At 41.0% G+C, this 27458-nt stretch overlaps 1 protein-coding gene across 1 annotated transcript; it reads right to left on the reverse strand.

Moving 5' to 3' along the window:
• Positions 1–1600: 1600 nt before the first annotated feature.
• Positions 1601–27115, reverse strand: gfra1b (gdnf family receptor alpha 1b). The gene is made up of 9 exons (XM_079476009.1): positions 26663–27115; positions 26048–26356; positions 25789–25872; positions 10889–11240; positions 10567–10676; positions 9391–9525; positions 5274–5473; positions 3687–3731; positions 1601–2746 (listed from the first exon to the last, which is right to left on the reverse strand). Exons 1-9 carry the CDS (start codon positions 26721–26723, stop codon positions 2600–2602), a joined length of 1443 nt encoding a protein of 480 aa, XP_079332135.1. The 5' UTR covers positions 26724–27115; the 3' UTR covers positions 1601–2599.
• Positions 27116–27458: the final 343 nt, after the last annotated feature.

The raw sequence follows: 27458 nt of genomic DNA on the forward strand, positions 1-27458 counted from the left end.
TTGTGTGTTATTGTACAGGGGTAGTGGACCGATGTGATCGGATTGAAAATCACGTCATGTCCCCATTATCGTTAAATCCATCCTAACGTCCGTGCGGAGCCAAACTGAAACAGCCGTTGAACCTAAAGCATGTATGATGACAGTCAGGTAACCGTGAGCCCTTCGGTAGCAATCACGACACAGTACTCATAACTGAGTCTATGCAGCATGTCAGTGATTCTCATCCAGGGAAATGCATATGGCTACAGTTTGTTAAACCTTACTACAGATTACAGTATTCGCTCATGGATACGATTTCTAACGTATGATTATTATCTCCCACTCCACTCCTAAAACCAACATCACTGGCGTGAAATAAAATCAGACTAAAACATGCACGAATTCTTAACAACCTCGTAAAATAGTAACAAATTCCTGCAGAGAAACACTGTTTTATGTGACCTACAGGGTGACAGATTCTGTGCTAAAATGACAATTTTGAGCTGGTTGTTTGGTTTCATACATTAATTTCTCAACATTACTGAAAGATCACATGAAATTATAAAATTATACGTTATGGCTTTAAGTCCTTGTGTGCTGCTTTTGAAACCATCTATATCAGTGTTTCTCAATGAAGGGATCATGGCCTGAACTTCCAAAAGGACCTCGCGATGACTTCAAATAAGATCGACAAATTAAATAAAAATGTAATTTGTTGTGGTCAGATAGGGAGGAATCGAAATCCACTGATCCGTATGCTAGTGTACCACACATTCATAAAATTCAAGGATAGTATTTTTTAAAACATTTTGAATGTACAGTCTTTATATTGTCAATAATGTTTTTTTTACTCTACTCATTTTCTCATTTTTTAAAGACTTTTTAATTCAAATAGACATTTATGTGTCATAAAAAAGATCAGCACACACTAACAACCAAACTTCTTTCTATAGCAAGACGTAAACATCACCAGTCCAGAAGCACTACCTGCTTCAGTGTTTAAAGTCCACACACACTTTGTTGTTGTCTGAGTTTGTTGGTTCAGTGTCCTTAAGACTTAATTACATATGTGAAATAAAAAACTATAAACTCAAACAGGAAATGCACAAGGCTTATGTCTTGCAAAATGATCTATAGAAGATTACACAAATACACTAAATCAATGTGAAAAAATTCACTTTCTTCTATAATTCTACTCCACGGCTTCCTACTGCCACCGAAACAAAAATGGATTTATGTTTTTTTAGGGTTGCTAAGCTTGTGAGTGACTTACTCATCCATCAAACTGACAGCTCCTCACTAAATCAAGAAAGTTGTTTATACCTGTCTGTTTATGTGTCACGTTTGATGTTAAAGTGTATGACCATGAGAAACCTCACTGGCACATTGAATGAAATGAGGCTAATCTAAAGGTGCTCTAGACATCTATTGTGTGACTTATTCTGGTAACAAGAATCCAGAGCGTTTTAATGATAGACATTCTAGTCTGAAAACACGTCCCGATTAGAACTAAATAGCAATGTTGCCCGACAACCTGTCTGATAGATACTTCTTTTTTTATATCAAGTACAAACTAGAATCGATGTATTTTCTTCAAAACAATTCAAATTAAGACAAACAACTTCTTTACTTTGTTTAATAAGTTTCTTTTTGCTCCTGTTTTATATGTATATTGTTTTACATATATACTTTTTTCTTTTTACAGCTAACCAGTACAACAACAATCCAAAATGATACTTGGAGAGAACATCCTATAAATAAGAAAAAAAAAACATTCTTACAAAACGTACGGCACATTTGACATACAGCATACTGGACTGTGAAATTATCCCTCGGTATAAACTCTGAGTTTCATCACTAATGTTAAAACACAAATGATATTTTATACAACAGAGGTGAATACGACAGCTGAAAAGCATTGCTAGGCCAAATAAAGCACAATATGATCGTTGTAAACAAAGAGAGGCATGTTGCAAACGTTCTCAAAAAATGGTGCTCGGCTCTCACCTTCAAAGCGTGCTTTACTGGACAGGAAATTAAACAACCCTGTCATGTTTTGACGTGATAAAGGGTCCTGCCTATCCAGATGTTGGTTTTCCAGGCCGTATCGACTAAGATGAGCCACAGCGGGTTGTCACTGCCACTTTAAAGGGTTTTTAGGTCCTAATAAGTGACAGGTGCAGGAGGTTCTGCTGATAAGCCTTCAAAACCGTTGTGTGCTACTTGACACAGTTAAAGCGTAAGTTGGTCTGCAGGTTTTCTTGTGGCATTTCCATGGTGAAAGTAAATTGGAACCAACAGCCCCGTAATATGCAGCGTCCAAACACTTCCATACATTTCCTAATGTTGGAAAATGTTGCAATGTAGTGCTCCATATACAGTATGTGTTGCACTGTTTTTGTAAACCGCATAATCCGTCCACTGATGTCCTAACACGTCCGTGATTGTCCATTATGTCCATTATCTTCGATCATTGAGAAAGAAAAACAAGGTAGACTGAAAATGTTTCATCACACTGAAACACCAAACCGCACACAGCATCACTTGTGGAAAAACTCAAATACTACATTTTTGAATGGTACAGAGCAGCAGCAGTCCGGCGGGTCTGATCGGTGATCAGTTATAATGTCTGTGGGGCTGTTAGCTGGATGAGCTGAAGAATAGAGACCAGACCGAGCAGAATCACGGTCAAATCCACTGAGCAGACAGCACTGGTTGAGCTCCGAGATATGGCATTAAAGCTGCTGGGGTCATTCAGTGGAGGATTCTGTGATTAAAACATCATCATGTTAGTTTTGTTGTGACTGATTGTTTCCTTTCATTTTATTTACAGATCCCAAGAAATAAAAAGCTTTTTTACTTCATAGTCCATATTTTAAAGCATTTTATGCAACTGTGCTCCAAAATGTATTTAAACATTTAAAATGTATACAAAATAATCACAAAAAACGATTTGAGTACATTTAAGAATATTTGTGTAATCTTTAGTTTGTTGTAATGAAGAATAATTTGGAAATCTTTTGTTTGTTGTTATGTCTACGAAATGTCAGACGGACAAATACAGTAGATAGATACAGTCAATAGATATATAGTAGACAGACAGACAGACAGACAAAGATAGATTGGATGGATGGATGGATGGATGGATGGATAGATACAGTAGATACAGTAGATACAGTAGATACAGTAGATAGATAGATAGATAGATAGATAGATAGATAGATAGATAGATAGATAGATAGATAGATAGATAGATAGATAGATAGATAGATAGATAGATAGATAGATAGATAGATAGATAGATAGATAGATAGATAGATAGATAGATAGATAGATAGATAGATAGATAGATAGATAGATAGATAGATAGATAGATAGATAGATAGATAGATACATAGATAGATAGATACATAGATAGAGATAGATAGAGATAGATAGAGATAGATAGAGATAGATAGATAGATAGATAGATAGATAGATAGATAGAGATAGAGATAGAGATAGAGATAGAGATAGAGATAGAGATATAGATAGATAGATAGATAGATAGATAGATAGATAGATAGATAGATAGATAGATAGATAGATAGATAGATAGATAGATAGATCGATAGAATATATGACATCATTTGTATTGTCTGGTGAATACCCATCCCTTTATATGAAAGATAACATTGATTTCTGTAGGTGATGTTAACTGTTCTTACCACACAAAGAACATCCAGAGTAACATTACTTTTCAGTTTCTGAGCCTGCAAAAAAAAAAGAAAACCTCCAGTTGAAATATGGGATGCAAAGTCCATTACATTAAAGACACAGAGTGTTTTGTGTCATAAAGCATTTGAAACAGAGTCCACTAAGTGAAGCCCGGTTTCAAATCTCCACTGCATACAGAGGTCATATATTGGTCTCATGAAGAGGTCTTCTGAGTGAGATGTAATGATAATGAGTCCAACAGCCCACACGTATAAATCCACCGATGTCCTGCTACCTTCAAATCAATGTGCTGTGCTCTGTGTGTGTTTGTGCGCGTTTCTTCATGTGTGCAGAAGGTCAGTTCATCTGCATTAATATCAGTGACACACCAATGCATTTTTAATACATGAAACTCCCCTCCGCTGTACACAGGTTGGTTTGGTGGATGACGCTATTCTATGGGGAATTCAGAATGTAATAAATGTGCCACGCAATGGGGAGGGAATGCAACTAATTTGTAAGAAAAGCATTGTGGAACAGAATGATGAATTGCCTTCTTGGTAGTTTATCTGACGAAGAAACTGTCTACTAATATATCACGATACTGTTATTAAAGCCAAGATGAATTGTTGTGCCGTATCAGTGTATATGATATTCTGCAGTGAATCTATTATGAAACTGTAAATAATGTACAGATGGAGTCCCTGTGTAGTGGGGCAGGGACATAACTGTGGTCTATGGAGTACATGTCACAGCTTTGACAAAGACCACGTGCCTGCCAGTCTAATGGTGTGGTAAAAGATCTGTTTGCCTCAGAGAGAACGTAATGGGTGGGTTTGCACTGCTTAAGGGGGTCCCACATGTTAATGTGCCAGCCAATTAGCTCCGACATGACAGCTCTGGCAGTTTGATTCATCTCATTTCTACCCAGAGGCCCTGCGAGTGTGTGTTGTCGCCACGACAACCCACACCCATCAATCAAAAGTAAGCCCTCATCTCACCCCGAGACACGTTGCTGGAAAAATCTAAGTCATCATATGCGAGCGACGCCTGAAAGCATCCAAACAAGCTGGCGGCTGTTTGTGAAGTTGATGCTGCATCTTTAACCGTCCGTGTGGACCAGTGTCACTAAATGGCAGCTGTCAATCATGATCTGAGATCTAGATGCAGGCATATAGGGAATCGGAAATATCTGAGAGATGCTCTAGAGACGTTCACTCATTTTCTCATAATCAGCATGATTCATAAATGATGGACTGATTTATTTGCAATGACCTTGAAAGACTGAGGGCGAAGTTGACTGTGTGGATTTCTATCCATTCTATCCATTAGTCTTTACGGAAGCAAAAGGACAAAATCCAAAATATATAAAGACCTAAAATTATATCTAATCCATCTAATGACACTAGACAGATTTATTTCAATATAAATGATCGTCTTAAGAAGAAAGCAATGGTGTTACATTTATTACTTGAATCCATTAACTGTGTTTTAATAAAAGGAATTCTCAAACATAGAGTATTTCATCAATAACATCCCTTAATGTTTTGATTTTGTCCTCTCTATTTTTAAATGATAAAGTGTCTTGCCAGCAGTACCTGCAGGTTTCCACAGAAGCTGTAGAGTCGGTCTGCATTCATGTTCAGGTCATTGCGGCTCATGGAGTCATCCAGTGCGTTGGATGTCCTGTCCCGTCCTCTCTGTGGAGTGTAGGGGTCAGGTGAAGTGGGCATGATGGGTGGCTGGGGTTGCCACACCCCAACATCTGTGCCATTACCAAAGGCTTGGATGGCATTGCCTGCATAAAAGGGGCAATTTATTTTGAATAGTTCAGAACTGTGCCAGGATGAATTTTGGAGGACACACATTTGTCACTTTAGTGTGACTTTTTGGTGTCACTTTTAGAAATGTACTGTGATGCAAGCGTTTTTTTATTAGTGCATATTTCAAACATTTAAAATATATTATTTATAATATATAAATATTGCAATTATTACCATAATTTAATAAATAATATCTAATAATTAGTGCTTCTATTGTTTATTGCATTTGCAAGTCGCTTTGGATAAAAGCATCTGCAATGTAAATGCAGTGCTGTCAATCGAAGAAAAAATATATGTGATTAATCGCACATAACATTAAATGCGTTTTTACATTCTAATCATTTCACATTTAATCTCCAAATTAATGTAGAAACAACAGATTTCTTTAACAACATCATTTTATAAATGAAAGCCAACATTCTGATATTAGCACTGCATCTGATGTCTCCATGAAATTGAATCTTTTTTCTTTATTTTAACATTTATCAAAGTACAGTATCATTGGGAGTGATCATCTCTAACAGGTAAGAAAAATATACAGAAATTGAATTAAGTTCTGAAACACTTTACAATCTTTAATAATCTTAAATATAGAAATGAACCTACAACACATTGAAATCCTCTTTTCTTTTGTTCTTTAATATTAGAGACAGTAGTTACAGCCGCAAGTTGAACAATGCGGCGCCCTTTCCCATTTTCACAATTAGTGATTAATAAATTTAGGATTTTATTTATTTTATTAAATCTGTGTTCACGAAAATGCTTGACAAAACATGCTTTCTGGCAGAATATTGTGTGTTTTTGTTCATTCAAGCAGAGATACTGATGGGCTGTCTACCAGAGATTCACTGACGTAGCCCTTAGTGACTGTATACACCAGACAAGGCCGCTGTCGCGCTGTGCCGCATCCCACAGCTAGAAGCTGTCTATCTACACTGAACGCGTCAAAGCAACCGTTTCAAATTGTGCTTAAATGGTTTAAAGGCCTTTACATGAATAGGAGCATGATTATGGGGCGGTTTCCCGGACAGGGATTATCTTAAAACAGGACTAGGCCTTGATTCAATTAGGATATTTAAATCGTTTTTTTTTAAACATACTTTACAAAAATAACATAACTGTTTTATATTTTATAACATATTTTATATATTTTAAGATATGTCAGTGCAAGTCATGCAAGACACCTCTAACATTTAAGTTAGTCTGGGACTAGACTTAAACCTTGTCTGGGAAACCTATATAATGTAATGCTAGACAAAGGATGACAAAATAAATGGATGCTGCGTTAATTTGCGTTAAATATTAAAAAAATGTGAAAAATAAATGATTGCATGTCTTAACGCATTAACGTTGACAGTAATAATATATTCCACCTTGCTAAAAATATAATAAAGAAAAATAAAGAAAATATTAAATGAATTATAAACTAAAGATTATGATTAAGTGATACAGTTCAATTATTTTGTAAATTCAAATACAAAACATTTTTATCGACAAATTGTGTGAATCTCAAAAAAGCGTGCAATACATTTTTAAACAACCAGTTGAAAAAAATTTAAAACATCAGAAAATTCTTTAGTTTACAACGTAATGGGGACAGTAGAAAGATCACGGCCCCCGAGCAGCCCAAAACCCATGTCAGATATTAAGTGCTCCCTGTTAATACTGAAGCAAGTAAAGAGCACTTGCGGCCTTCTATTTCAACTGCACTAAGATTGCCACTTAAACTCTAAAGTTTCCGAGACCTTTAGCTCCTCACTACTTGAGAGAACTTCTAACGTATTATAGTCCATCACGTGCACTACGCTCTCAGGTGTCAGGTCAGTTGGTAATACCTAGAATTTCAAAATCAAGTGCAGGCGGCAGATCCTTTTCCCATCTAGCGCCTAAACTTTGGAACAGTCTTCCCTGCACTGTCCGGGAGGCAGACACACTCTGTCAGTTTAAATCTAGACTAAAGACGCATCTTTTTAATCTTGCATACACTACACTATCATAATATATATATTTCACAGATCTAGGCTGCACTAGTTAGATCAACCGGAACCAGGGACACTTCCAATAACAACTGATGCATTTGTTGCATCAAAGAGAGCAGAACAGTACTCTACTCTCAGCCAGTCTTGTCTCATTGTTCCAAGGTTACTAGAGCGGGCAGGACGCAGTCCAAGGTTACCGGAGCGGGCAGGGCGCAATCCATTCCCAGACCTGACAAATGCTGGACGAAGGACGTGGCGACTCTACAAAACTTCAGGTCGCTATTAGATTATTAATGAAAATTTTAAATCTAACTTTTTTTATTTTGCCTTGTTGTGCAAGCACTGTCGAGCTTGTGCAGAGGCAGCAGTTTTTGCCAGAGGGGAACTGGAATCCCCTGGTTAGGTCTGGTTTCCCTCTGAGGTTTTTTCTCCTCCAATGGAGTTTTGGGTTCCTCGCCACCGTTTGCATACTGTTTTGCACTGTTTGCCTGGCCGGGGGGGCTGCTAGAATTTGGTAGTCTTATTTAATTAACACTGCATATAGGAATTTATTGTGTGTCTGATATTTGACCTGTGTTTTGACTTCCATAACCTTTTATGTTTTAATTATAGTCAATGTTTTCTTGTACAGCTGCTTTGTAACAATGAAAATTGTAAAAAGCGCTATATAAATAAAGCTGACTTGACTTGACTTGACCTTTCTGATGATAAACTGGGGGCCTCCATTATGACTCAACTGGCTTTTTTCTCAAGAGCACTTTGATTTTCACAGGCTGTTATTTACTCATGCCACAGAAAGCTAAAGGGCAAGTGGGAGATTATGGATAGGTACTCAGGTAAAGAAGAAGTTGTGTGCATTAAGTACCGTCTATTGACGGAGGGGTAGTGTGACCTTTTTATTGAGCAAGTGTTGGGTCTCGCATAAGCAAGATTAAGCAAAGCTGGCGAGCTCATTTTGTTTGTTAAGGTCTAATGAGACTTTAGTAGTGTTCTGTGTCCAGTAGTATTGCCTATTATTGCCTCTTAGAACAACGTTGCCTTGTTCTCCAAACCATATGTGCTAAAAGGATTATTCTCAGTAGATAATGTGGATTACAACAGATTGAAGCCATTCGTTTTTTAAATACTGTATATTTCACCAGCTACTGCATCTAAAAATTTGTCATGTACTGTAAAATGCTTTCGAGTCCAATATGCTGTATACTAGATGGATATACAATACTATTTACTAGAAAATGTATATTAGTATACTTATAACAAAGTATACTTAGAAATACACAATGTGCTCAACTTGATAACTTGAACTGGGCTCACCAGGATTTACAAGTAGAGTGACATGTTTATTCCAAACTAGATGTCCAGGTGATGTTGACGTCGGGCAGACTGTCCCGTCACTGTCTGTCTCTCTCTAACGTACACAAACACATTTAGCCGAGACGCGAGGTGTGGATGAAGCGCGGCTTGTGTCATCACGCGGGCTGTCGTTTTAAAGGCCATGAAGACAAATCCTGCTTCTCATCTCCCTTCTGTCTATCTCCCCGCATGCAGTTCATCTAAATGGATGTTTTTGAATAACTGCCTGACAAAATAATGCATGCTTTTCCCCCACTCTTTCAGGTCCACGGACACCTGAATAATGCTTTATTCTCTTTTTATGTCAATCCCCCTCTCAGCCACCCCATTTAAGAGGAATTTCTCTGTCTCTCGCCCATCAGGCGGCCCTGAACCGCATAGCAACGCAAATCGCAGAGATTAGATTTGCTGATGCAGACGGTGAACAGAAGTCAACTTTAGATTTTGCATTGTTGGAGGATATTTTGTCAGTCAGAACAGAAGTTCATATAAGCAGTGATATGATGCGATTCGTGGTTTAAAGTGACAGTGGTGGTTGTGTGAATGAGGTCAATACTCACGAAGGCAACGGTTGTTGGTGAAGAATTCAGTAAACTTGTCACACTCTGCTTTGCCATTTCCACTACTGCTACAGTCACACCAGGGTGATACGCTGATGCCAGGGGCCCGCAGGTAGTTGGGTGTCATGACTGTACCTGTATCACATGAGCAAAGGATTAAAGTACGGATGTCATTTCAGTTTCAAAGAACAACATTTGTAGAGTTAGTGACTTATCCACACAATATTTTAGAGTATCATAAATGCAATATAAGTAACTTTCAGTATTAGAAAACATTTCATTATTACTAACAATGGAGTAGTTCATGTATTTCAACAGTTGAGTCTTTTATAGATGAGTCTCTCATCAAATGGAGTACTACATAAATACCATTGTAATAAAGCATTTCTTCTGGGTGATGTTTTGGCACACATCCAGTGAACCTGTTTTGACTCCAAGAAAACCTGTTTGACTTTCTTCTGCACAACACTAGTGAAACCAATGTTGGTAACCAAACATCATTGGCCCCTATTGACGTCCATTGTATGGACACAAAACATTTTTTAAAATATCTTCTTTTGTGTTCCACGGATAAAAGATTCATGTAAGGTTTTGAATGACATGAGAGTGAATAAATAATGACAGAATTGTTTCCCAGATCAGCAAATCTCACAAATGTCTCCATGAGAGTTTCTGAAGAGAAACAAAATGAGCTCAGATTTGATATACCTGCATTCAAAAGTCAATATTATTCAAGATTTCAATAAGAAATTAAAAATGTCTCATCATAATCTAGATTATTTTACCTGTATAGTCACATTCAATTGATGAATTTTAGCATTTGTCTAATTTTGTTTCTATTTTTACTGCTCCTAAGCTATTTTAAAACTTAAAATGTTGCAACTAATAATGGCATCAAATAAAAAAACTATTTCAAAGCAATAACATTTTCCTCTGTGATCATTACACTTCTGTCAAGAATACTTGGTTCTGATTGGTCGGTTCTGGCATCTCAGTTGCTAACATTTTTCCAAATATCTTTCTTTCTGTACAACCAAACAAAGAAATGTACATAAGTTTGGAACAACTTGAGGGTAAATAATTCATGACAGAACTATCCCCTTTAATTTCACATCTTTTGATTTACTTTATATAACTTTACTTTCATAACACACTGAATCAGACATTTTAACTCACCAATGAGCCCAGAGTATGCCAGCAGACAGTTGGCATAGTTTTCCTTCAGGCACCCTGAAATCGAGCGGGCCTCAGGTTGACAGTTGGTGAGAAAGTCAGCTAAACGAGACCTGAAAAAAACCAACCAAGAATGAACAAAAATCCCCACAGTCCTCATTAAACAGACTCGACACCTTATTGACCGAACATTTGTCATCTCTCCTCACACAACCTTACACGCTAATCTTATATACTTTTAGAGGAATAACTGACCTGCCCAAAACCAAAAAAATTAAATATATACTTTTCTCCTCCTGTTACCTGTCGGCGTTCTTCATCCTACCTGCATATGTAGTTGGTCTTGCATGAGGCTTGCAGCGAGAGACAGTTCGGCTTCTCTTTGTCTTCATACGAGCAGGCTGGCACGATGGTCTGCCGCCTGCGCTCGGAGCAGGCCGAGTGATCTCCTGAGGGGCAGGAGCAGAAAAGCATGCCGTAGCTGTGTTTGGGTGGCACCTTGTCGAAAAACTGCCGCAGGGCCTTGTGGCATTTGCGTTTGTTGCACACTTCAGTGATGGAGATTCTGCTTGTGCAGGGGCTGATGTAAAACGAGCGGTACTTCTTACACGTATCGTTCAGGTTGCAGGCTTTGGCGGCGTTCAGGCAGTTGTTGTCCTTCGAAAAGGCCGCCTCACCTGTGTGGGCAGAGATGTGGGTTAAAGGTTGAGTTTGTCAAGACTACCGGCTTATTTTATTTATGCAGAGACTGTAAATGTCAAAGAACACATGGTAAATGTTGGGCAGTTGTTGACCTTTTAGGATTGTCCTCTGGCTGAGGTCGAGGGACACTCACAGAAATAGAGGCCGTACCGTACAGTCGGTTTGAGAGACTTAGAGAAACTAGACTACTATTTAAATAAAAAATGTAATACAATTATTTGTGATGCAAAATACTTTTGTAAAACACTTTTTAAAAAGCATCTGCCTCATGTATGAATGCATCTGAGTTCATTCACATCACAAGTTTGCTCAGTCTATAAGTAAAATCTGACAAAGCTATTTTTCACACATTTGTTTGGTTTCCAACAGATCCCACAAAAAGTGCCTCGAGCGTACCCAAACATCATCTCCACTACGAAGCTTTGCAATTAAACTCTTCAGTTTAAAATAAGTTTCACTTGTGTAGCATTTCAATCTTTTGCCCGGAGAACTTTTCTCTCTTTTGCCCTTCTTTGAACAAACATCCCGAGGTGAACGCTACGCCTTCACTCGCATGGATAAGTTCACAACCCTGCAAAGCTGTGTTTGCCTTTCCTCTCTTTTCTTTTCTGTCTGTTTGTTTCAACATATCTTCCTATGAGAAGACATCCTTTGTCAGACCCTTCAGTTACGAAGAATGAATGAATATTGCTAACATGGATTGGCACTTTCAAGTCAACACCTGAGACTGGAAGAAATCGAAGAAATTGTTACAATGCTTGTGCGTAAGTGTACAAAGGATGCTTTTTGTAATTTTAGGGAATTCCTTTTTTTAGGGGAAAGCATGCAGTGCGACATCATTAAAACCTTTTTATAATCAAAGATCTGCAATCTTTTATTGACTAGAAAAACTAAGATCAGCCATCGAGCAAGTACTTTAAAAACAGTGTCTCTTTATCTTAAATTACAATTATGATTTATAAGTTAAGCTGTCGGCTATGTTTTAATTTATACTCAAACTAAAGGATATCTATTTTAATTTAACGTGGGATGAATGACCTGCAGTATGCTATACAATGTTAGCGCGAACATACATTACATTTTTGTAATCACAATGTACCCATAAATAAGCCACTGTGAATATTAATAGCAAATTAATATGAATTTTTATAGCAAACATAAAATAAAGGGGAATGATGTGTTCAGTTATTGTACAAGCAAAACAGCACGAATGAAGCACGCAGACTGTGTATCAACTGTAAATTTGACAGAGTTTTGACTTTAGGAATCATTTTAATTTGATTGATTTTAGGATTGTTGGTCACAAATCATTTTTCATGCAGCTCCCTCATTCATATTTTTGTAACTTTCCTTACTCTAACCACTTTATTCCCCAAACCTTGGATATTGTTCCCCTTCATCTACAGATATGTACTGTAGAGGTACATTATTGTTACATTTATTTACGCCGTAAATCCTGTTTAATTATGCGGTATATTGTGGGCCATAATCTAAAGCGTCACCCACATAAATTCTTTATTCTGCTAACGCTGGAGCGGGAACTGGTAAGATTCCACAATAGATGGTGCGCACGTTAATATCTGCCTGTGGAAAAACATAAAGTATGTTTGGATGTTATTTATATCTTAAAAAAGATAACAACCCATGTGTGATATGATGAAATGTGCGGAATGCTATAAAAGACAGATTTTATCTGTGTCTGCTTCTGCTGCACGTGAGTATACTGCTGTGTATTTAATGACGTCTCCTCTCATTGGCTCTTTTCAGAAGAGCTGCTTCTTCGCTTCACTAACTCACCTTTTTGTATGCGCTGCAGCTCGTGTGCATGCAACACTGCTTTTTGCAATTATGCTTTTGATGAGGAATTTGTGCTTATTGTGAGTTTTCACAAGATGGTTAGATGTGATTAAATCTGAACGCACCCTGGATCCTTGAGGTTAATCATCAATTACAAAAACCATTACTTGTGTTTGACAAGCACGTGTAGAGGAGGCTCAGGCTTACAGGAGGTACCGCAGCATTTCAAAATGTGTCAAAACTTACTACGTCCAAATGTAACTTTTATACATACATATAAACAAACACACAGCAGGATGGCTTCTTATGATTTAAATAGACTTAGATAAAATGATTGATTATATACATTAAATATTTTGTATTTATATGATGTATATTATCAGTTTATTTTTGGTGAAGTTCTTTGCTTTAAAGGTGCATGTTGTAGTCCTAAATGGACAAACTGCTCTACAGAACGCATTTTGTATATACGTTATAATCGAAAACATGACGACATCTTAGTTCTGTTCCGGCCTCCGTAGTGCTTTGAAAGGAAGTGGTGGAGTGAGCCGTTGGTTGTAATTCGCAACCTAAATTTCACAAACTTAACCTTTAACTGTGTTTTTGTGTGTATAATTGTCATGTGGTATATTATTTCTGTTATCTTATTTAATAATTTTTGTGAAAACTGTGTCTTAACATATTTGTGGCCCCTGTATACCCAAACACTTCTGGGTTTACCATATTACGCCTATTTGTGCCAAAGGCTGCTTAGGCTAAAAGCCATAGTGTGTGCAGCTCACAGGACTGCAGTGTGACATGAAATAATGAGCAACGGTGTTTGTGTGTGTGGATGTGTGGGCTTGTGCTCAGGCTGCGGATCGCTCAGTTGTTTACTGCTTTTTGGGCACAGGAATAATAAGTGTGCTGTTCAGTCGCTTCCTTAAGTGGCCTGAGAGATTGTGAGTGCTGCAGAGACAGAAAGTGGTGATGGCAGAGACCTGGAGCTTTTCTAGCGGATGCTTAATAATCTCACAGCTTTCCCCCAACTGTTCCAATCCAATAAAAACACATGCCACTGCAACAAATCAAATCATACCAGGACTCAACCTCCATAATGTATCTCCCACTTTCTCTCTCTCCTCTGAGTCTGACTCTCTCTCTCTCTCTGTCCATCTTTATTTTCTACCTCTCTGTCGTCCTACAGCATGCCTTTTAGATCTTCAAAAAGTTTGTTCTTTCTTTCTCCTCTAGGAAATACAAATCGCAGATCTCTTTAACATTGTAATAATATTGTCTGTAATGTAGAAATGACATTTTGTTGAAACTAGTAACTTTGTATAAGCACCTAATGTACTGTTGCTCTTTTATGTCATAAAAAGCTTATTGCTCCCTGAAAAGCGTCTGCTAAATCACTAAATGTAAATGTAAACATGAAGAGCCAATTTAAGAGTTTTAATGCTTCTTAGATGTTCATTTATCCCACCAATGAGTTTCAGAACATTGCTCAAAAGTGCTCAGTTTCACTATAAAAACATTCAGGCCTCGGATTTTCTAGTGACTGGTTTTATCTACATTTTTCAATCGTTATAATTGGAATAAGATCACTTGTTGCAACAAACTGGGTCAATTGAAAATGTCATATTTTTAAGTCAGTTTAATATTTAAGTTTATTACTTAAATGCCAATTTCATTTAACTTCAAATGCAAGGCAACTTCTGAAAAATAGTATTTAACACTTTAAAATGTTGAGTTGAGTTCAGATTTTTTACAATGTTGCCAGAACATCAGAAAAAAGATCAAGATTTGTTTTATTTTTGTCTATGTTTTTGTTCTCAGTGTATTTTTATGATGGCCAGTCAAAGTTCCTAAACTCATCTTTAAATAAAAGATGACATCAGACAACTCTATAAAATCTCTTGAGCCATGAAAGATAGATAACAAACTCTTTATAGTTCAAAGCACAACAGATTCTTCTAAAAGAAGACTCAGCAAATGAGCCGTCAGGACTGAACCTTCTATCAATTAATGTAAGTGCAGTTTCAGCACAATGAGGGTTTGTTAGGAGATGAACCTTCTCTAACCATCACTGCACTCTTTAATAAAGAGAGAACTGCCAGTTAAACAACAGTATGAGCTTCACATAAAAGACCGTTCGCTTTAAACTGCCGCCTGGGGACCTTTAATGGTCTCTGAAGTGATGCCTGCCAATGGCTGAACTTTGGAACGTGCTTTAAGGGAATTAACCGGTCCAATTGATATTTGAAAATATCCAGTGGATGTGGACCCTATTGATTTATTGATGAGTGTCTTTTACCCAGATGGAATTAATGAACGCACCGTTCCGAGTGAGCTTACAGAGCTGATCAATCCAAAGTTTACGGAGCTTTGGCGGAAAATAGCAGCAGTTCAAGCGGCCGTGATCAAACGACTGAGAAAGTGAACCACAGAACATTGTTGAATGTTCTGAGAGAGATGTTATATTAACGTAAATGAATGTATTCAATAGCATATTAGTTTGGGGAACTGAAAACTGCTCTGTTAGTGCACGTGGTATAGAGTCATTTTACATTTCACTGGTATTTAAGGCCGCTGTCATTTTTCAACAGTTTTGCTAGATTAGTCCGATCTCAAATAAAGGGTGAACCGATACATTAGCTGTGCTGTAAAAATCCAGATGCGGTTTGTACATTTACCTTTCAGAGAAGCTGCTATAACAGTTTCACAAGCCGTCTAGATGTTTGACAAGTGTTTTGGAGCGAAGACCAGAAAGATAAAAAAACAAATCTACCAGGATCTTCAGATTGTGTGTGCTAAAGAGTGAAATATAGCTGGGGGCTGTGTGTGTGTTATGAACTGTGTGGAGAGAAGAACCCAATTGCAGGCAGACTCGGGGGTGAAGGAGATAACAATAAATTTAATACACAATAAACACAAAACAAAGACTCACGATGGAGTAAAACCAAGACTAGACAAATAATAGGGACAACCAGGACATGGACTAACTAAACTAGAAAAATAAACACTAAGGACAAGACTAAACTGACTCACCAAAATACACTGAACGAGAACTTGGTACTTGGTACTTGACACAGCATAGAGGAACAAAGTACAAGATACAAGATACCAAATACAATGAACGAGCACAGGACAATAGACAAGAGGAGGCTTTAAAGGGAAACAAACACAGGATAATTGAACAAGGGGCAGGTGTAGGTAATGAGACACTAATGGGAAGGCTAACGAGACAAAAGGGCGGGAAACACTGACGAGACACGAGAAAGCACATGGCATGTCAGAATCAAAACAAAGCCATGTCTTTCTCACACAAAACCTAAGGCTATGCCATGACTCCGCTGCAAGACCAAAAATAAACATGACATGATAGCGGAATCATGACATAAGCCCCCCCTTAAATGAACACCTCCAGGTGTTCATCAAGGGGTAGACTAACAAGACAAGACAGACTGGGAACACGACAATACAAGGCAAAACAAAGAAAACAATATCAGGGGCAAACAAGCAAGCAAAATCACAGGGTTGGGGTGAGACAATAAAAATAATAAACATGGGAGGGGGGGTGGGGGAACTCTTCACGGGAGGGTGTCCAAGAGGGTAGGGATAGGGTGGGACAGTCCTAGTTCCCGGGGGCGCTCGCGAACGTGGAATCCCCGGGGACTTGATGGGAGAAGTCCTCGGGGGAACTGTTCTTGTTCCCGGCTGGAAGGCCGGCTGAGCCGCCGGCTGGAAGGCCGGCTGAGCCGCCGGCTGGAAGGCCGGCTGAGCCGCCGGCTGGAAGGCCGGCTGAGCCGCCGGCTGGAAGGCCGGCTGAGCCGCCGGCTGGAAGGCCGGCTGAGCCGCCGGCTGGAAGGCCGGCTGAGCCGCCGGCTGGAAGGCCGGCTGAGCCGCCGGCTGGAAGGCCGGCTGAGCCGCCGGCTGGAAGGCCGGCTGAGCCGCCGGCTGGAAGGCCGGCTGAGCCGCCGGCTGGAAGGCCGGCTGAGCCGCCGGCTGGAAGGCCGGCTGAGCCGCCGGCTGGAAGGCCGGCTGAGCCGCCGGCTGGAAGGCCGGCTGAGCCGCCGGCTGGAAGGCCGGCTGAGCCGCCGGCTGGAAGGCCGGCTGAGCCGCCGGCTGGAAGGCCGGCTGAGCCGCCGGCTGGAAGGCCGGCTGAGCCGCCGGCTGGAAGGCCGGCTGAGCCGCCGGCTGGAAGGCCGGCTGAGCCGCCGGCTGGAAGGCCGGCTGAGCCGCCGGCTGGAAGGCCGGCTGAGCCGCCGGCTGGAAGGCCGGCTGAGCCGCCGGCTGGAAGGCCGGCTGAGCCGCCGGCTGGAAGGCCGGCTGAGCCGCCGGCTGGAAGGCCGGCTGAGCCGCCGGCTGGAAGGCCGGCTGAGCCGCCGGCTGGAAGGCCGGCTGAGCCGCCGGCTGGAAGGCCGGCTGAGCCGCCGGCTGGAAGGCCGGCTGAGCCGCCGGCTGGAAGGCCGGCTGAGCCGCCGGCTGGAAGGCCGGCTGAGCCGCCGGCTGGAAGGCCGGCTGAGCCGCCGGCTGGAAGGCCGGCTGAGCCGCCGGCTGGAAGGCCGGCTGAGCCGCCGGCTGGAAGGCCGGCTGAGCCGCCGGCTGGAAGGCCGGCTGAGCCGCCGGCTGGAAGGCCGGCTGAGCCGCCGGCTGGAAGGCCGGCTGAGCCGCCGGCTGGAAGGCCGGCTGGAAGGCCGGCTGGAAGGCCGGCTGGAAGGCCGGCTGAGCCGCCGGCTGGAAGGCCGGCTGAGCCGCCGGCTGGAAGGCCGGCTGAGCCGCCGGCTGGAAGGCCGGCTGAGCCGCCGGCTGGAAGGCCGGCTGAGCCGCCGGCTGGAAGGCCGGCTGAGCCGCCGGCTGGAAGGCCGGCTGAGCCGCCGGCTGGAAGGCCGGCTGAGCCGCCGGCTGGAAGGCCGGCTGAGCCGCCGGCTGGAAGGCCGCCTGGGCAGGACTTGACGCCGGCTGGAAGGCCGGCAGGGCAGGACTTGACGCCGGCTGGAAGGCCGGCAGGGCAGGACTTGACGCCGGCTGGAAGGCCGGCAGGGCAGGACTTGACGCCGGCTGGAAGGCCGGCAGGGCAGGACTTGACGCCGGCTGGAAGGCCGGCAGGGCAGGACTTGACACTGGAGTGGGTGGACTCGGGACCACCGGACTCGGGACCACCGGACTCGGGACCACCGGACTCGGGACCACCGGACTCGGGACCACCGGACTCGGGACCACCGGACTCGGGACCACCGGACTCGGGACCACCGGACTCGGGACCACCGGACTCGGGACCACCGGACTCGGGACCACCGGACTCGGGACCACCGGACTCGGGACCACCGGACTCGGGACCACCGGACTCGGGACCACCGGACTCGGGACCACCGGACTCGGGACCACCGGACTCGGGACCACCGGACTCGGGACCACCGGACTCGGGACCACCGGACTCGGGACCACCGGAGACCCTCTGGACGATCGGGCCCTCCTGCTCGTATGGCGCCCCCCCAAAAAATATTTGGGTTGAGTCCCGGTCTTCTCCTCCGGCTGGAGCTTCGGGCTGGACAAGTCAAAGGGTGCAGAGGGTGAGGAGAGGCACACGGCCCCGATTTGCAAAACCCGACCCTCAGGGGCCGAGTCCAAGAGGGCCGTGGAGTTGAGATGGGTTGAGACCCTGGGCGAATCCCGATCGTAAATCCAGCTGACCAGATCTGTGAAGCCCAGGGGTCTCAGCCTCCTCATCTCTGACTGGGAGAGCGGTTCTGCGAGGCAGCGGTTGAATATGCTCTTCAACTCCTGCTCCGTGAAGCAGCCTCGTTTAGAGGTTGCTAAGAACTTGTCTGCGAAGTCCCAAATAAAGGTGTCGCCCTGCCGGAGGCCAAAGAGGAGGTGCGCCTCCTTTGCCCGGTCTCCCGGGTCCATGCCGCCTGCTGGGTTCGGTTGGGGCTCGTTCATTCTTTTATGAACTGTGTGGAGAGAAGAACCCAATTGCAGGCAGACTCGGGGGTGAAGGAGATAACAATAAATTTAATACACAATAAACACAAAACAAAGACTCACGATGGAGTAAAACCAAGACTAGACAAATAATAGGGACAACCAGGACATGGACTAACTAAACTAGAACAATAAACACTAAGGACAAGACTAAACTGACTCACCAAAATACACTGAACGAGAACTTGGTACTTGGTACTTGGTACTTGACACAGCATAGAGGAACAAAGTACAAGATACAAGATACCAAATACAATGAACGAGCACAGGACAATAGACAAGAGGAGGCTTTAAAGGGAAACAAACACAGGATAATTGAACAAGGGGCAGGTGTAGGTAATGAGACACTAATGGGAAGGCTAACGAGACAAAAGGGCGGGAAACACTGACGAGACACGAGAAAGCACATGGCATGTCAGAATCAAAACAAAGCCATGTCTTTCTCACACAAAACCTAAGGCTATGCCATGACTCCGCTGCAAGACCAAAAATAAACATGACATGATAGCGGAATCATGACAGTGTGTGTTTGTCTGTGTATGTCCAGCCGCAAACTGCAAAAAATCTCTGGAGTGTAATTAATAAAGAGCACAGTGTTGATAGCTCTCAATCCGGAAAAACATCAATGTCTAATACGATATTAAATAAGTAGTTTATGTTTTACCATCATCAACGGCCAAGTCATTTCCTTCACGTCTTCAATTTACTCACAACAGTAAAACATGAGCCTCTATTTATAAATCTGTTTGAAAAGGAGCCAAGACTGAGCCATTAATAAAGTAAGAATGAAAATGGCTTAAATGCTCTTGTACCACATCCCCTTCACAATTGCCTTTGTGTCCACAGATCAACGTTACCTTTAAATAGTTTAAAGCAGCGCATTGAAATCAGCAAATGCTTTGAATCCGTGTCTTGTCAAGGCATGCATACTGTATTTGTTTGCTTGAATGGATCTAAAAACGTAGAAAGGGTGAGATGAGGTGATACACAATATCGTATAAATCCACCGATGAATGCTGGCACGCATTTACAATAAGAGAAGGCGGGGGTGTGTTCCATTTCCGTTCACTTTTTAACAATGTTGGACTCAGGGAACGCTAACCAAAGGCTTCATACATAGCAAACACACATACACAGCACGAGATCATCTTAGGGCTGTCAGCATAAAGCTGTCAAACCGGCCCATTAGAATAAAAGATTTCCGCACTCCGTGCCCAGGCTTCCTTCCAAAATCTACTCCAAAGAATTTGTATTATATATGTTTGACAGCCAATACACTTCCACGGCCTATTCACTGTTCAGCCCGTGTGCATGTGGGTGTGTGTGAGTCACTGTACAGTGTCCTTAATCTCTGCAATGACAGGTGACGTGACTTTTGATGACCTGAAATGGTGCGGTCGCTCAGTACTCCGAAGCAAGCAGTTTACGTTTCGTGTAAAAGAAAGGTAGTGTCACGTCGCGATGTCGTATCAGATATCAACAGCGTCATTAAAGACATAGTTCACCCAAAAATGAAAATTCTGTCTTCATTTGCTCACCCGCTGTGAGTGGTTCCATATCTCTATACATTTCTTTGTTCTGATGAACACAGATAAAGATATTTGGAAGAATGGTTGTAGCCAAACGGTCTTGGCCACCATTGACCACCATAGTAAGAAAAATTGCTTTATAGATTTCTTTGTTCTGTTGAACACACAGAAGATATTTTGAAGAATGTAGGAAAGCAAACCGTTCTGGGGCACTATTGACCCCAACTGTAATTTTTCCTATTATGTTAGTCACCGTCTGTTTAATGATTCTGATCTCTGTCAGCGTTGATCACATGACCCCAGATTTATGAATTATTATGAGGTCCTGATATTCAATATTGATCGAACAAACTTTCAAATCACCTAATTCAGTAGTTAATAATGTATCTCCCTTCCATCAAATTTCATATCGGTTCCATTTCATGGGTTTAAATGGCTTTCTGTTTTACTGCTGTATAGCATTTTTAATTTGGGACTTTTCCCCCTTATGTCACACTTGCCGGATTTATTGACACTGAAGGGTTTTTAATCACACATTTGAGCTACACACAACACCACACGGCCAATCTTTAATGTGACGTTTGCCTCGAGTGATCAAGCTGTTTACATTTTTTCTCACGAGACAGACACAGTTCTCATAGTGTGACTAGGTACTAAAGATGTTCAGACGTTTGTTTCGTGTGTTTGGATACACGTGTTCACACATGTTTACCTCATGGCTAAGTTTTATTGGGTGCACCATATCTAATGTGAAAAACATTCTGCGTCTATGTGATATAAAAAATGCTCTCTCTCTCGCTGTCTGGTTCATCCGCGGGCTGTGTGGCAGCTGGTTGGCATTCATAAACCGTACAGTCCTGGCATCCATGTCAATGATGTGAAATGAGATTGGAAATCAAATTGCACTTCCAAACAATAACTGCTGACAGGGCCATTTTTTCACATTTAATAACCTCTTCCTCTCTTATATCCTTCGTGCCAATACCAGTAAAGTCTGAATTGATTTTCTTAAAACAAAGTTTGCAGATTGAAGTGAACCGTACGCATATGAATTTTATCCTACTGAATGGGCAAAACAATGGCAGGATTCATTTTCTGTAGGAGATTTTGGATCGGCTGAAATTATTATCCAGAGTTTTTTACAATAAACTAACTATTAATTTAATACAATTTCATACAAAATCATTTCTCCATTTATATTACTATGACTATATTACTTATTCGTTTTTTTTAATAGATTCTTTCAATTCCAGGCTGCAGCTGTTTTTCTGGATAGTCATTTTGGCGAACAAAAACACTTGTACTTTACAGAATTCATGAAAGGAATTGGGCCGGTCTGTGCGAGGACTCAGTCTCTTTTAGAAGGCGGGGTCACCTGGGACTTGTTACATTCTGTATCAGCCATACAGCGTGAATAATTCAGATGGCTGGGGCCTCATTCGGGCGCATGAGAGAAAATGGATGCCTCTGTTGATGTTGTATGTGTCTTTACGGCTTAACAGTGAGCTACAGTTGTTAGGATGTACAGGAAGGAAGTTGTTTACATGAATTTCATAGCTTGTGATGAAAGCAGGAGGTTTTGAGTGAACTACTCCTTCAAACCTCTCGATGTTGTCTCTAAACATGCTCCTTCACTTTCAATGCATGAAATAACAGCAGCATCCAAATGCCTCAGTGGATGACACAAAATGTTAGATTTTGGTGAACTGGCACTTTAAAGGGATAGTTTACCTGTAAATAAGTAATTCAGACATTATTTATTCAACCTCATATCGTTTGTCTCTGTAGAACACGGAAGAAGATAGTTTGAGAAATGACTTTGGTTTTGTGTCGATTCAATGGAAGTCATTGGGGGCAATTGATGTTTGGCTACATTCTTCAAAATATCTTCTTTTGTGTTCTGCAGAAGACAGTCATACAGGTTTGTGTGAGTAAATTATTAAATCGTTTTTATTTTGGGTGAACTATCACTTAAAGGTAGCAATTACAATATTCAGTAATACTTTGAAACATAATTCTAAGTAGTCTACATGCTTTGCAGACAAATGAATGTTCACTTGAGACCCCTTCATTATTGACAAGCCTGCAGACCAAAGCATGAACACACAGAAATCAATTAACAAGGCATGAAGCAAGCTTCAAGACAGTCTAGTGAAACATCATCCTGTGTGATCATATGTGTGTTCCCTATGGTTAATCTATTTTTCTCTCCTAATCTAAATGACATGTTTTACTTTGTCTTCATTGCTTCAGCTCTTACTGTCAGATGAGGTGGTACAACTCTCGCCCTGTACTGACAGAATGATCATTCTACTCCTCTCATGGCCGCTTCTATATTGATTAATGGAAAGGACCCATTTTAATTCCACTACTTCCTGGAAAATTTATTCTAGCGGTTGTTTGTTCTGAATGTCACATGGTTCTTGGTTTAGATTAATGGCACAATAAATTCTTTTTTTTGAAAAGGGTTTCGGCAGAGCAGTAAACGACAAATAAATAAAATATTAGAGATCTGTTTGACAATGTTTATCAAAGCCAGGCTAAGCGGTTCTACTTCATGTTCCTGTAGCTCGATTGCATTAGCAGTGCATATTCATGGGTTTGAATCCAAGGAGGTAAGTCTTAACGGAACAGTTCACCCAAAAATGAAAATTCTGTCTTCATTTACTCGTCCTCAAGTTGTTCCAGATCGGTCTCAATTTCTTTGTTCTGATGAACACAGATAAAGATATTTGGAAGAAAGCTTGTAACCAAACAGGTCTTGGCCACCATTGACTACTATAGTTGGAAAAATTGCTTTATACATTTCTTTGTTCTGTTGAACACAAAGAAGATATTTTGAAGAATGTAGGAAAGCAAACAGTTCTGGGGCACTTTTGAATACCATTGCAATTTTTCCTACTGTGGTAGTCCATTGTGGACAAGAACTGTTTGGTCACAAGCATTCTTTCAAATATCTTTCTCTGTGTTCATCAGAACAAAGAAATGTATACAGATTTGAAACAACTCGAGGGTGAGTAAATGATGACAGAATTTTCATTTTTGGTGGAACTGTTCCTTTAAAAGAAAGTATAGGTTAAAAAAGTGTCTGCCAAATGCATACAAATTAATGTAGTTAAAGCAATGTTGTATTTCAAATGAAGGGAGATGCATTACCTTACTGCGTGTAAAACCTCATAAGCTTTACAGCCTTCACTAATTGGTCTGCCTACAGGCAGCTGCTGTCCAATTCAATTAAATCCAATACAGTTCTGTCCAACTCTCTTCAGCTACTTTATGAATGTTGATTTTTTTGTCTCTTTTTCTTGTGATCCTACAGCCCAAGGGGATCTGTAACTAAAACCTAAAACCGACAATAGCTATGTAGAGCTGGTGGGCGTGGCTTCACATAATGGGAAAGAAAGAGCATGTATAGCACATTTCATATAGAGGTATCCTGAACCTTTAAAAGACCCATTTAATAGAAGAATCTGAAGTCAGTAACCCAGATTTTGATGAGCATCACAAAAATACTTAATGACACTCTTATCACTCACTCTTGTTACCTCGATGCATCTTTGTGAAAAAGTTTATCAAAATGGAAAACATTATCAGAATTGGTAAGTTAACTGTTTGGCTCAGCAGTTGTTAGACCCTTAATGCAGCCATTCGTATTGATCACAGTTACTTTCCAGGAAATGAAACCTGAACATATTTACTGAAATGCCAACGTTTTTTGCATTAGAGAACAGCTGCGATTAGATGAGATGGCCATTTTGTTAGTTATTGCTATATAAATAGTGTAAGAAAGTATCTTTGCTTGGCCCCGTATGTCCCTTCAAGTCTCTAAGATGGAGTCTGTGTCTCTCCAATTTTAAAGGACAGGTTTTCTGGTTTTCCCAGGTAACGCACATAATGATAAAAACAATGTATACTGTGGGTCACTTTAGATAAAAACATCTGCCAAATGCATTGCAATGGACACGACTAAGTCAGTCTTGGCAGACACTTTGATTCAAAGCAATTTACAGTGCATTGAAGCATTTACATATTTATTTGACAATCAAGCCCATGACCTTGGTATTGGTAATGTCACATTCTTTAAAGTGAGCTAGTCCTTTATCTTGAGATTAAGGTATTTTTACAGATGTACCAGGCTTGTAAAACTCACTTTGCTGGACCTCAAGAATGAGAATGTCCGTCCATCTGGACCATGTATATTTCTGGCATGCTGGTTCTGAATCTCTCAACCGAATCAGTTTTTATTGAAGCTGCACTGGCAGAGACCATAAACATCCTGCTCACTTCTGTATAGTCCAGCTGTGAATTATCACTGGGGTGGCTGGGATATGCCAGAACTTTCATAAAATTGTTCTATATATAATTAGGATGCTCATTATGAGGTTTTCCACTAGGGTAAGAATATGACAATAATTCAAATGAATGCACTGTCTCTCTCAACACCTGCAGTCCACTGGTATAGATGAAAGCATTTGATGATGCCGACAGATGACAAAATGCACAGACCATTTAAACTGCCAAATGTAAGTTTTCCAGCCTTTACCCATATTGATTATCGTTTCATTAAAGAGCACAGCTGCAGTTTCAGAAGCTGTAGCTTTTGTATGGCTTTATTGATTTAAAATGAAAAGACAGGGAATGTAATGAGAGAATGTCGCAGGTTCCATGTCCTTTTAGAGTAGCCTACCCTTTTAGTTTTGGTTTGGTGTATTTATATATCCAAACCAAATATAGTGCAAAATGATGCAAGCAAAACCCACAGTGGGACAATGTTTAGGACCATTGAGTTTTACTTCACAATATGTGCCATTACGCACAGAATAAGGATTTGGAAACAATTTTATTTTAGTTTTAAACTGTGGTGTAACAGCGAGGAACATCGCCATCTACAGACTTTAACAATTATAGCATCTCCATCATGCAGCACTTGTTCTAAGTTTTCTATAGGAATGCATCAGGTATTGACTCTTTGATTGCAAAGGAATCACATAAGCAGATGATGACAAAAAAATCACGTCTTTCTGGCTGGGCAATATTGAAATGTATTACAAAACGAAGCAATATATAACCGTCTATAAGGTCATAGCAAAGGTCAAACAAAGTCATGAACTTAGTCATGATTCTGTGAATATTAAGCATAGATCAATTAAGTAGGCCTATTTCCATGCAATGTGAATTGACAGATGTCTGTTCTCGGTGTGAAGTGGTGACAGATTAACATCACACTTACCTGATAAAATGGGAGCCAGACGGAAAATATCAGACAGACGGCTGATTATTGGCTCATATGGCGAGTCCTCCAGCAAATCATTGGCTGGAAGATGAACATCGAAATACAAGTAAGATAGTATAGTTAAGATAGTATAGTGTCATTTATCAAACATTTAACGAATTTCAATTTCTACTAGATCCAAACAGTAAGAAACATTCAGGATAATCTTAAGTGATTTGCACTTCCATAACATAACCAACGATTAAGATCCACATACATTGTAAACTTTGGTATATACTCCAGAAGATGCGCAGACAGTTCTTCTCTTTCTTCATTCCTCTCCTGCACTTACAGTCGTAAAGTGGACTCTGTTTCATGGACTCTATAGCGTTTCGGCACTCGTCCTGCGCCTCGGGTTCGGCCAGCATGCTAAAGTTACTCGCTCTACCGGCCACACACTGTCTCATGGTGCGGTATTTAGTGCTGCAGCCGTACTTGGCCAAACACTGTTCGTGAGCCCTAACACAGTCCAGTCGACCCGAACGAGACTGTGCGATGACATCTGCGTGTGAGAAGTGCATTAAATCTGTGGAAGAAAACAGTCAAAGTTACAGCTCTGTCAACAGATGTAAATAAAATAAAATGACTTTCTTAATGCCTAATGTAGTTGCGCGCACCCAATATTTTAGAATAACCGATTCAAATAAATACGTACAGTTTGAATGTTTTCACGCAAGTCGTGGTTAGTAATAATACCAATAGGTAACTACTACTAATAATGAGCAAATAAGAATACTCTACAAAACAAATACCAAAACTCTACATTCCAACATCGTACATATATGCGTTACAGATCAAAGGCGCAAATTGAGCACAAAGATGCAACACTTACCAAGGACAGGCAACATTATCCAAAAAGTTGCGAATATCATCGTCGCTTTATTCAGATCCATTCACAGAGCAGACAAATCGATTAAAATGGACGTATAACAATTTCCTCAATAAATCCATTGCGCGCCGGCTGCGCTCCAGTGAGAAACAAGCGATCAGACATCATACATCCGAACGCACTCGGACACTCCAACAAGCGCGCACTGCCCTTCTGATGGGCGCACCCCACGAGAAAACACTAAAAACCACCAGTGAGAGAAAAGGCTTAAAATAGAAAAGTCTATTACACGGCGTAAACAGTGCGTATTGTTCTTCTGTATCTTGTTTTCAGCAATGGATCAAACCACGGAATGATTTCTTAAAATAAAATAAGCACTCCAGGGGAATTGTTTTTAAGTTCTTCTCAGTCCACAGTTGAAGTGAGACACGAGTGCTGTTGCGCGCTCGTTTGACTGACAGTCTGCGTCCAGAGGTCGAAGTACGCACTCTCTGTGGATGCTGCTGGGGACACTGCGCATGTGCTCGTATTTCTAGAAGGTCGGTTGCTCGGCTCAGTCGGACGCTGAATTTTTGCTGATTGGGCACCGTTAAGCACTTTACTTAATAGTGTTAGTGCTTAATAAGAGATGTCCGAAAAATGTCCAAGCAGAAATGGAAACCACTTTACCCATAAATCTGCAAAATAATCTGTGCTGTCACACCATTCCGAGCATGCGTGTATCCTGGAGAACGCCACGAATAACGCATACTCGATTTTTCTTCTGTATTTCTTTAAATACATTTTATGTAGTTATAGG

This window comes from Barbatula barbatula, assembly GCF_947034865.1.
Source record: "Barbatula barbatula genome assembly, chromosome: 16".
In the NCBI taxonomy this organism is placed as follows: Eukaryota; Metazoa; Chordata; class Actinopteri; order Cypriniformes; family Nemacheilidae; genus Barbatula; species Barbatula barbatula.